This window comes from Corvus brachyrhynchos, unplaced genomic scaffold (genome assembly GCF_000691975.1).
Source record: "Corvus brachyrhynchos isolate BGI_N302 unplaced genomic scaffold, ASM69197v1 scaffold416, whole genome shotgun sequence".
In the NCBI taxonomy this organism is placed as follows: Eukaryota; Metazoa; Chordata; class Aves; order Passeriformes; family Corvidae; genus Corvus; species Corvus brachyrhynchos.
This window is the reverse complement of record NW_008238439.1, coordinates 1668599-1680596: the sequence shown is the minus strand read 5'-3', so window position 1 is coordinate 1680596 and position 11998 is coordinate 1668599. Positions and strand designations below refer to the sequence as shown.

The 11998-nt window shown below is 36.9% G+C and overlaps 1 protein-coding gene across 1 annotated transcript; it reads left to right on the top strand.

The window, feature by feature from the left end:
• Window positions 1–2537: 2537 nt before the first annotated feature.
• Window positions 2538–11744, top strand: C1D (C1D nuclear receptor corepressor). The gene is made up of 4 exons (XM_008635450.2): window positions 2538–2684; window positions 3986–4052; window positions 4515–4570; window positions 7380–11744. Exons 1-4 carry the CDS (start codon window positions 2538–2540, stop codon window positions 7551–7553), a joined length of 444 nt encoding a protein of 147 aa, XP_008633672.1. The 3' UTR covers window positions 7554–11744.
• Window positions 11745–11998: the final 254 nt, after the last annotated feature.

The following is an 11998-nucleotide window of genomic DNA, read 5'->3' as shown; positions in this document are numbered from 1 at the left end:
ACCTGTGCTGGAATAAGCAAATGCTGAAGCAGCTGTAAGTTGATGAGAAGTTTGAGCAGGGAGAGATGGAAGCAATGAGGACTCTTGCTCCAACCGGAAGGAGACAGACCTCTGTTCCTAGAGATGCTCCCAGAGATAGTCCTAGAGATGAAGATGATGAGGACCCTTTTTCTCCCAGGGAAGGGGGAGGGCCTCTATTTCTAGAGATCTAGATGCTCCCAGAGATGGGTGAAGAGAACTTTTGTTTTTGAACAGGTCAACCTTAAAATGGTACCCCAGTAGCTCAAGATTGGACCCTCGAAAGCAGTTGTGGGAACAGCTGTAAGTTGGGGAAGAGGCTCTCACATATGAGCAGAGAACCAACCCGGGTGGCTGTCTTGCGATACTGAAGCCATGAGAGAACTTCTTGTGGAGATGTCTCCATAGCATGAGCAGGAGAGACTCCTCTCCCTAAGTGAACTGAAAAAGGTTATCATAGAAGTGGTAAACTGACTGAAAATCTCAAGGGTTGTCTGTTTACACTGTCAGTGGGAGAAGGGGGAAAGGTGGGGGGAGGAGAAGTGTTTGGAAGGTGTGGTCTGATTTTTTTTTCCCTTTCTTTTAGGTCTGTTAATAAACTTCTTTATATTCTTTTAAGTTTTGTGCCTGTTTTGCTTTCTCCTAATTCTTATCTCACAGAAGGTAAATAAGTAAGTAATGAGTATTTTGGACCAAAACCACTACAATGTGTACGAACAAGTATTGACAGACACCTTCTAACCAAACTTAACTGTATTAACGATTGGGAAAATCTTTTGTAGCTTTGAAGGGTTTTTAATGCTGTATTATATGACTAAAAGTTAACAATAAACATTGTTTCTGGACCCTTTTAGTCTACCTAACATGGCAGATTATAAAGCAGGTGGCTAGGAGGATAGAACGAAACACAAACAGTGTTATTGTGAGCGGCAGAAATAATTGAATCAATTTTTTGCCTTTCTGTGGGCAGCATCTTATGGATCCAGCTCAGCTTTCTTGCTTAGGTCTGCTGTAGCTGATGGAAGTAATACTTACGTGTGTGGTGTGTGGGTTACATGCTGGGGTAGGGGAGGGGACCTTTAGCATGGTTGGCATTGTGATTCTCTACTCAGTGTGAAAACCAGCTCTGACAAGGATGAGCAGTCATGCAGCTGAGTAGGATTATAATTCTTAACTATGCAAACAATAGCAGTGAAACTGGGCTTGTTAACTGGGTGATCATATTTCTGGAATCACACTGGTGCAGTTAAAACTGGAGTTGCAAACAAGCTTGAGTAGCTCCACACAGTTTTTCCTCCCAATCTTCTTCGTTTTTGACCTCCGAGAGACAATATAAATAAAAAGAAACTTCTCTCACACATGCCATGCTCTTGCCAGGGTAAGGGAAAGATCAAATCATTATCTAAAACAAACTCCAGTGATGTGACAGCTGTTTGCTGTTTGCACTGTGTGGCTTAATGTTCATAGATAAAGTGCAGTCTCTCCAGTTTCTGTTCCCTCCCTCTGTACTCAGCATCTGGAGAGTGGGATTATCACAGTGATTCTAAGAAGAAAAGTTTGCAGTGATCCAGGTGCTCCCACTGTTCTTGATCAGCTCAACAAATAGGCAGGAAAATTACATATTTCTTCTCTTCTTACCTTAAAACATTTGAAAAGTTGTTGCTAAGTAGAAGTTGTAGAAAATAACATAGCTCAAAGTAACATTAACTCTCCAAGATAATACATGATTTATGATTTGAGAGGAATTAAAGATATCGATTATAAACCAGCAGCCAGATGGCTTGGCAGTAGCCATACCATGGTACTATAAATTCTGGGAAGAAAAAAGGGGTGCTTTGGGATTTTTCACATCTTATTTCCCAATTACTGTGCACTGATGTGTTGACAAGATTGCCGGAGTATTCTGAAATCCCCAAATCAACTCAGCTTTGTTACAGGTAGAGTTGTATCGGGGATTATAATACCCCATAGGGACTTCAGAAAACTGGATACAGGGTTCACAAGAAGAATTTTTTGGACCTACTCCTAAATGAACTGACCATGACGTAGCTGGTGTTGAAGTAATGACTTCCTAGGACAGACTGAAGCCATATCCCCATTGGTTTGGTTTGTGGCTTGGTTTTTTTGGTTAGTTAGTTTTGTTTTTGTTTTTCCTGATGTCCCTCCTGCTGCTTGGTGTAGCTCTTTAATATAGTGTGATTTATAGAGCACTTGTTTTAAACATGCAAATAATTTCTTTCTATCACAGATCATGAAAGCTAAATACTGCTTTGGGACTGTTGCAAGAATAGGCACTATTTGTAATGCTCCTTCATGCCATTTTGCACAGGAGATATCCCTGGAATTTACAGGACCTTTAACTGTGTTGCTGCTGACATTACCTGCTAGGACTCTTCACATGTAGGCATTTCTTGCAATGTTTAATGAATGAATGCTAATGCTTTGTGTTGTAAATTACAGTCTTTTGACTCTGTAGGTACTTAATGAAAAGGATTATTAGTTTTGTTGCCACTTTCCAGATGGAAATGTCAGAAGATGATAATAACATGGAAGAATACCCCACTGAAATTCATGATTATCTCGCAGCATTTGAAAAGTCTCTTGGTTCTGTAGATGAGATGCTGAAGACAATGATGTCGGTTTCTAGGAGCGAGCTTTTGCAAAAGGTAAGTTATCTTCCTTTTAAAAACCTTTTTGTTATTAAAATACTTGAGAGCCTGAACTGAAATAAAAGGGTCTGTTAGGCCAACCACTGCACTGAGAAATAACAAATACGACACTTCCTACGCTTGACACCTACTGTTAAATTCTTACATTTCTAAGATACCCAGATGGTCTTACAAGCTAAACAATGAAACACATGCTCTTCCAAGCTGATAAGTGATAATCTTACCAGTGAGTCATTTAGGTTGAGGATATTCTGTCTTATTCCTGACCTTCTTTAGCATGCTTTTCCATAATAGAGAGGTCATTCATGTTTTTGACTGAGGCTGCTTCACAACAAACTGAATGGAATGGTGTACCCAGCAGGATGTGAAGGTGAACTGGCAGAAGTGAGAATTGATGTGGTTCCAGAAGTCTAGACTTGCAGAGCCTGAGCTGTCTCCTCTAGCTGTGTTAGAAGCATAAGTCTGCAAAATGTAGCTTTTTAGCAGAGCAAGGTAGTACCTGAGAATTTAATGTAAGCATTTCTGTCTTGTAACATTTAAAGCATAATGTGTAGTTTCTTTCTGTAGGGCAAGAAAAAGCCAGCACATGAGGGAGCTTCTTTATCCTGTGAGGATTTCTTACACAAATAAATTATGAAGAAAACAGTCTTGACAACACAGATCTTTTGACAGTATCCATGTTAGAACTAGTGAGCTGTACAATTATGTTATCAGAGTTTCTGGAAGTCATGTAGGACTAAAATAATAAATTGACTTTGACAGTCAAGGGAAAGAAACCCAACCCTTCATTACCTTTATTCTTCCTTTGCTTTACATCCTTAAGTATTCCAGTATGCATTGAACACACAGTCTGTCGTGTGCAGTGTTAACATTCATTGATTGTATATTGACGTTTGAGTTTCAGCAACTTTAAACTTTTTTTTTCCTTCCATTGATAGCAACAACTATTTTGAATTAAGTTTCTGTGGAAAAACAGGGGCTTATTTCTGACTATGGGAACAGTAGTCCAAGTGCTACATGCTAAGGGATTGTGCTTTTTTGGTTGTATGGGACTGGGGCATTTAACTTCAAACTGGGAGAATTACATGAGTACTCAGAGAGGAGAGAATGAATGGTTCTGTGATGGCATGGAAATAAGGCATAAACATAGTCTCAGTGAATTTGTGACGCAAAAATGTGCTCCTTCAGTATGTATTTTTTTATTAATACATTCACAGTTATAAAATATGCACATTACTACAATCTATGCATATTTTGCTTAAAAATCTTCAAATGTGGTGCTTTTTTTTTCATTCTAGTTAGATCCTCTTGAGCAAGCAAAGCTGGATTTGGTTTCAGTGTACACATTAAATTCAATGTTCTGGGGTAAGTATGTGGTAGAAGGAAAATGTAGTATTTATGATTACCATTTGAACACCTAGACAGCTGCAAACATTAAATAATCATATTTCAAAGCCAAATAATTAAAAACTTGTAATTACCCTGAGGACTCATGTTATTGCCATCCCTAGGGTAAATGACGTTGAAACTCCAAACCAAAAATCTGTATTTAGAAAAGCTAATTTTGTACATGCACGAAGATCTTTCTGGTTTCTTTGTGGCAACCTTTTCTGTCCTTTAAAGGACAGAAAGTTTAACCATTTTAGTTGTTTGGGGGTGTTTTAGCTGCAATATTTGATAATAGTAGTTTGTCAGATACTTAACAACGCAGTTAACAATTCTTATTAATGATTTTTTGTGGAAACTGGGGTTTTCCTATGTGACTGTTTGATAGGGTCCTCAGTCACAGATAGCCTTCAGTTTCAAAGAAATGTTTTTTTCTTGTAGTATACTTGGCTACCCAGGGAATCAATCCAAAGGAACATCCAGTGAAACAAGAACTGGTGAGTTGCTTATGCTGCATGCATCCTACTTGTTCAGGATGGTTAGCCCAAAGAGAATTTAAAAAATGCTTATATCTACATTTAAAATTGATACATTGCCATAATAGCATGCATATGCTACATGCTGTTATATAACTGTATGCCCTGCTGGGCTCTCTAAATTAAGAAAGTAATTTTTTTTACTTTTAAACAGTACTGTTTTAAGTAAAGTTGTAGAGTCTGCTGAAATTAGAAGAGGATGATGAATGATATCCTCTTATCTTTTCTTCTTTTCTTTTTTTTCCACCTTTGGTTGAGAATTGGATTCTGTACAGAGCAGCTTTTCACTTGTATCTGTTAAATGGAAAAATGTTACATGCCTGATAATAATTTATAACTTCCAGTATGGTATTTTTTTCTTATAAATACTTGGAATCATGTTAATCTCTGAGGCTGCCTTTTCTTACTTTTGTATGACTCTAAAAGTACAGTGTGGTTGATTTACTAGCGAAGACGGGAAAGAGCCCCCCTTCCCCTTCCAAGCCCTCCATTAATTCATTTTCTCAGCAGTAAAGAATCCAGTTCAGCAACAAAGCTAAAAGCTTTTTTGGCACCAGTTGTATGTGTATTGTCCAGTAATTCTGCATTAGTGACATATTTACGACCTATAATAAATCTTTAGTTTTGTCTTTATATTCCATTTAGATGCGTGACTACAGTATAGAAGGCCAGTTATCTTGAAAATTCTTCTGACTTAAAAAACCGAATCATTTAGCCTGAAGAGGAAACAGAAATCAAAACTTCTCACTACCCATTTTAATTCCTGAATAAATGAAAATATTAACTTGGCAATTGTAAAATAGGTAGCTTAATTGTAATCCTTATATAACCAGTGGAATGGAGTGGATAGGACTAAAAAATGTGGAGCTAGCCTGAATAACAAGAATACTTCTATTTTTAATTTTGTGAGGTTTTCAGTAGTCTAGACTGCATCATATTAAAAAATGCATCTGTTAATATTTCCTGAGCTTTCTGTCAGTTTTTTGTTCCTCCTAATATTATATATTGTCTGAGTATTGTGTTAATTTAGTGATACTAAAAAATTTTATCTCTATGCTGTGGATATTTTGTGTTGGTATTTTACTTCACAATTGCCGTTTTAACTCTGAAGAAAGAGTGAATATTTTCATAGCCTAGATTGTTACTCAGATCTCTTTTCCTTTTGCAAGTATCAAGGTTGAATGAATGCACATTCCTTCCTTCCAAAGGCACTGTAATGTTCTCATTCATGTGGAAAGGGACTTAAAATAAGACTGTTCTGTCATGATTGTTTTGTTTTTAGAATTGCTCTCCTTGTGTACATACAGGTATTCAAGCTGTATTAATAAAACACACTCAAGCTATCAGAATTCATTTCTTTTGTCACCTTGACATTTTCCATCTCCTTTTTCCCGTGTTAATACATGTAGGTTTGCCATCTGTTCTCATTAGCCATCTCAGTCACAAAAGAAATATTATGGCCGATCATGATTTCAGACCCTGTAAAGCCCTCCTTGTTAAAGCTGTGTTTTTGATGCAGAAAGAGTGGCCAACTTTTTGACAGTTGCTTATAATGATCACTGAGGAATTGAAAATCAGTTCTGTAGTGTAGGTCTTGTAACTTTTGTTCCATATTCAAAGAGGTGGCAATGGCTGTGTGAGAAATGTGTGGGTTGCATATCAAAATTTATTTTAGCAGTATCCACATGTGTTCTGTTAATCCACATTTATAATTCAAGTATCAGGTAGAGCGCTACATATATGTGTATATACATATCACTGTTGTTTATATTACAGTAACACCCAAAGGCCCTACAGTTAAAGGCCATATTAGGCTAAATATGTAGACATGAAATCTGTAAACTAAATTGTTAAATATTTTGCAGAGTTACTGTAAGTGTACTCTCTAGTCAGTGAAGAGAAGCAGGCACTTACCAGAGGGGAATTCCCATCTTAAAGCTGCTTTTAGTACCCTCTCAAAGTAATTTTCTTTTTTTGTTGCAGGAGCAGGTGAGGATGAGTAGGCGTATAAATGAGATTGTTAAGCTGGGAGGGTATACTTCTGTGGGGCTGAATCCATATCATGGTTTGGTCAAAAAAACCCCCATAAACACCAAATAACCTTGGTAGGCTAAGATATGCCAAGAAAACATCCCCTGTATGTTATTTATGGCCATACAAGGAACTTCTGATATGGCTGCAAATTCATCAGGGTGCCCTAAATAAATTTTTTGATAAGCCCCCTTGACCATTTCAGGAACTTAACCCCTAGACTTCTGGGTAGTTGCATGTGTAATGCTTGTACCATCTTTGATTTTGTGTAAGATGCTTTTTTAGCTTTGCTTGGACTTGCTGAATTTTTTTTTTTTTGTGGACAGTAGTCAGGCTGTATAATTCATCCATAGATGTGTCAAATACCTAAATACTATTTTTTCATCTTTATGTAGGTCAAACTCCAAACTGAGTTCAGTACTTTATTTTCTAACTGTGCTTGCAAGAACAGTTCCCATCTCTCTGTAAATTAGATGCAGAGTCTGCATCTCTGTAGGACTTTGTGTTCCTGTTATGGTGGGTGTCATGCAGATGGTATGGTAGGTACCTGTGATGGAAAATATGCTAAAGGGAAGTCTCAAGTTTGCAAAGGGCCTGGTGTATTTATTTAAGTAATGCTATTCCAGGTATTACAGTTCTAGAAGTGTACAGTGTGGAGAACTTCTACTCATTGATTCATTTTAGCAGTAATTTTGGGAGAATGGTTTGAAATACTTTTCCTTTTTTTTTTTCTCCCTAGGAGAGAATAAGAACATACATGAACAAGGTCAAAGAAATAACAGACAAGAAAAAGGCATCCAAACTTGATAAAGGAGCTGCCTCTAGATTTGTAAAAAATGCACTCTGGGAACCAAACGCAGAAAACGAACATACTTCCAAAACTCCTAAAGGGAAAAAGAGGCAGAAGGACTAAATCTTGGTTTCCCCTCATATAAATTGCAGACACCTAGAACTTACTTGGAAATGTTTTGTATACTGCATGCATCTCACAGAAGTGCTGTATAACAGATTTTACAGGATTGTATTTTGTCCAGAACGCTTGTCACTGAGGTGATCACATTTAATGTGTATCTAAAAGTGCCATTTGATGCACATTTGACATTTCATTACTCAAATGATAATGACGTGACATATACTTGCTGGTAATAAATACTAGTAATGTTTTGTTTATAATGCCTATGAATTCAAATTTTTAAAGTATTTTTTTATATGTCCTCAATCTCCTTAATATTAAAAAGTTTCAAACAGTGCTATCCAGTCTGTGGTGTTTATGAAAGAGCATTGTGTGAAATGCCTTATTTGTAGAGTTTTGTAGGGTTTATTCACTGTGTTAAACTCTTTTCAGCCTTTCAACTTGAATATGTGTAATATTCCCTTACTTCTGTTGTCTCTGAGAAACCAGACCTTCAAGGGCCACAAGCAAACACCCTGGATTCCACTCTAAGCTCCTCTGTCTAGTCAATGGAAAGGTTAGATATCCCCTAGGGGCAGTTTGTAGTGTCCAAAAAAAAAGGAGCAGGCTGGGGATGGCTATTAAGAAACAGCATGTGCAGGAACTTGATGGAATTTTGGCTGCAGTGCTCATCCCTTCGTGCTGATGCTTAGAGAAATGTGCTCTGACGTGGTAAGAGTGTGGCCATCTATTGGTGTTTCTCAACTCTTCATTTGAGAAAGCATCCTCTGATGCAATAAAAACTACTGCTCCATCTTGCAAATACTGTATTTTTCCTCAAAATGTGAAGCTTAGTCATTTAGGAAAGGATGTGTATTAGGTGGGTTCAGTTTTCAATATGCTGCAATGCAAAGCTCAATTATCTGCCCAAAAGCTATTTAACAATTAGCAAGGAATTAACAATTATGAAGGAAAACCAGATTATTTAGCTTACAAAAATGCAGTTTGGGTAGTAGTCCATACAGGTGTTTGGGAAATCTTAGAGGAAAGACTAAATGATAGGAACAAAGGAATCCAGTATAGCTCTAGTACGGCACGCTGAATGATGTTCAGTGGATGGTTACTGTCCTAGGCATATTGCAGCAGGCAATGCAGAGTGTGACTAAATTGAATTATGTACTAAAATGAAGGTTTTCCATTATTATATAGAAATACGTATTTGAAAGTAAAAATTCAATGCATTGACAAGTTTATTAAACTCATTACATGTTTAGAAACATTTTTAGTGACTGGTGTGAATTTACATGTTTTTGTTTACAGTAAAATCTTCAAGTAAATAGCAATGCCCTCAATCCAACTAACGAGAACTATTTAGATGTGGATACCTAACCTTGCTGCCTCAAATCCACAGGACTGCTTATGTGAGTGTACATGGCCAAGGCCCATAAAAAGCTAAAATGACAGTGCTTTATTTCTTCAGGTTAATGTCATGGTTGTATCAAATGAAGGAGCTGTTGGACTTGGGAGGGGTTTTTTTGTTTAATTAAGGTAAAAAATTCAGAAGACCCAAAGTGTGTTCTTGACCAGAAGTAACACATTTGTGTAAAGTGGTTCTTCTAAATAGGTTTGGATGGTGTTTGTTCAGAAGTCTGTGTGCCCTGTCTCATACCCCTTTCAGCCTGATACTGCAGATGGCAGTATTAGACTGTTATAAATAGACTTCTGGACTTGGTGTGAATGTTGAGGTCTGCATGCACAAAACACGAGGTTCAAAATGTTAATCTCAAACCCAGTGATCTAAAGAAAAGAAAAAAGGTCAGGTGTTCTTTAGACTAGTGGGGAAGACAAGTTGGATAGAAGTGGTCTAGAAGCAGCACAAACCAGAGCACTTTAATATAGAAATTTTCTGGGAGATAACATCTGCTTTGAGAGGCATTGTCTTGAGGAAATAAGTAGCTCAGCTTGTACTTATGCACAGTGCTGTTAATTAAAAGGGGATTGGAGGACATTTCCATTACATGATTTTCCTCTTAAGCTTCAATTATAGGTTTTGTTTTAAAAGGATAATTTCTGAAAAGGATCATAATTCATTGTCCGGTAAAGTACGCAGGTTTCATTGGTAAATGTTTAAACAAGAGTAATGCAAAGCTATTAGCTAAGACTTACTGAGGTAGAAGTCCTTCTGGCATAATTAATTATATGCAGGTATTTGACATTTGTAATAGAGCAGTTTAAATAGATATAGCATATGCAATTTTGTGAACTTTTTTTTTTAAGGCTTGCATCATTCAGTATGACTGTTAATAATGTGGATTGTGGCTTTGCTTTTCTGACACAACACGACCCAGACAAATACCCCACAAACTAAGAATCCTCACCATGTGCTTGTTACTCACTAACAGCCCTAATAGAAAGAAGTTTGAAATAATGATTATGAATGCTAAGTGGTTTTTACATCATTGAAGTGATTATTTTGTTAAAGATTTTGTTTTGATTCAGGCAGTTAATGAGTTCTTGGAACTTCTCTTGCTTTCCACTCTTTGCACCAAGGAAGCGGTGAGATTGGTGAGAGCATGTGAAATTAACAGCTGGGGCTAGAATTTGGTATGAGGTTGCATGGGGAATTTTCCGAGTTCAAAAAAATGTATTTCAGAAGAGAAATGAAAACTCAGCTCAGGATGTTAAATGCCACTCGTGTTAGTGGCAAATAACTACATAAAAATAGCAATTTGGCATTAACTGTCCTAGCCATATAAGGAGATTTTTACTGTAACAAAATTACTATCTTTGATGTAAGAAACTAGGTATTCTTTGAGCTGTGTGAAGCTTCCACAGATCTACTCCCAGAAAACATTTCTCTGACAGAGAGTTTACTGTGACTGTAAACAAAGGGGGAATTTTACTAGGGCTTAAATTCCCAGCCTTAAAAATGCTAGCCATATGACTTGGGAAGTCAACACATCAATGGTGCATTTCTACTCCTTCAGTATTTTTATTACTGGAGAACTGCATTCCTAAGAGTTTTTATTTTTTTTTTATTAAGTCATCCTATTTTTCCTGGCCTTGAAAATCAGTGCTAGCATAGAGCTTTGTCAAAAACTGTCGGTGTTGCAGTTTTATTGAAAATATCCTCAAGCATATTTATCTGGAATAATAAAAGCTAAACAAACAAAATTCTCTTAGGATTAAGAGTTTTATTGGGTTTAAGAGGGTAGACGGATAGTTTTTAACTGTGGGTCTGGGACCATTACAAATGTAAAGGAAAATCCTAGTTTTCATAGTAAATGACATACATTACCCAGGAAGTGATGGTGACCTGTTTCTGCAGCTCTAGAAGGAGAGACCTTGGTTACCTACATGAAGACTTGTATCAGCTGTCAGCCACGGAAGGCTTTTGGGAGCCATGAACAGCAAACTCCAATCTCTAACTGGAAACACGGGTGGAGTTACATTGGTGGAAGTGGCATCTGTGGCATAGGGTTTCCAACTTAAAAGTGCCAAAATAATGGAAAGTGGTTGCATCCCAAATGTATACAGGTTGTTAGTTTCTCGTAAACTGAGATGTAATGATGTCAAAACAGGGCATTATTAGTTTATGTCATTATTTATGTTTCTTAGACATTCACTTGCCAGTGATCAAAAAAAAAAAGTGTTAGGTTACATCAGTTACAGAAAGTAAATACAGTTTGTCATTTTAGAGTCACACATGATACACATAAGTTAAAAAAATGCATTTAAGTTCTGCAGTGGGACAGTGGAATTTTCTCTTTCCTAATCTACTTTGAGTAGTATTTCTTGCACAAAGTTTCAGAAAGTCCACATGAATGCTTTTGTTTTGCAGAGCACTATTAGAATCTTAGCATTAGTGGTAGTTTGGTTGTTTTTCTTCAATTTCTGCTTTTCAGTGGGATACACTTGTGATATTTTATTGATAAAACCAAAAGTTTATATTTTTGCTGATTTTTAACCTTCCCTGTAGGAGAAGATTACAGATCTATGGAATATTTAGTGCTGGTGATCTAAGAGGCAGACCTTGAACTGCTCAGTTTTCATCAGCTGTACCAAAGGGGAAAGAGCAAAAGCTTGTTTTTACTACTAAGCTCAGTAAATATGGCATAGAAATCTTGTAATGTCAAGGTATCAATTTGTAAAGTGATATATTTCGGAGGGGATACTAAATTTGACTGTGAATAAAAAGCTTTATAAATGGAACATTTAAGAGGCTATCTTTTACTTTTCAGTGTAGGGTTGCCTTGACATGCATCATTTCAATTTGGCAGCCCCAGCAAATTGATGGAAGCAATTCAGTATGGTAATTTGGTATTGCCAAGAGGCTTCTTCTGAATCTAGTGTGGACATGTTCCATGGACAAATTTAAAGTCTAAGTGATAGAAAATGGATTTAATTCAGCTCTATATTGTTCCAACTTTACATCAAGACAGTCTTGGTATCAAAGGTACCTAGAG

Bases quoted from the DNA above. Each gene is read 5' to 3' on its own strand.
- C1D (XM_008635450.2), top strand. From the start codon at position 2,538: ATGGAAATGTCAGAAGATGATAATAACATGGAAGAATACCCCACTGAA. The intron at 4,053-4,514 runs GTAAGTATGTGG...TTTTTCTTGTAG, and splicing joins ATTAAATTCAATGTTCTGGG to TATACTTGGCTACCCAGGGA. The intron at 4,571-7,379 runs GTGAGTTGCTTA...TTTTCTCCCTAG, and splicing joins ATCCAGTGAAACAAGAACTG to GAGAGAATAAGAACATACAT.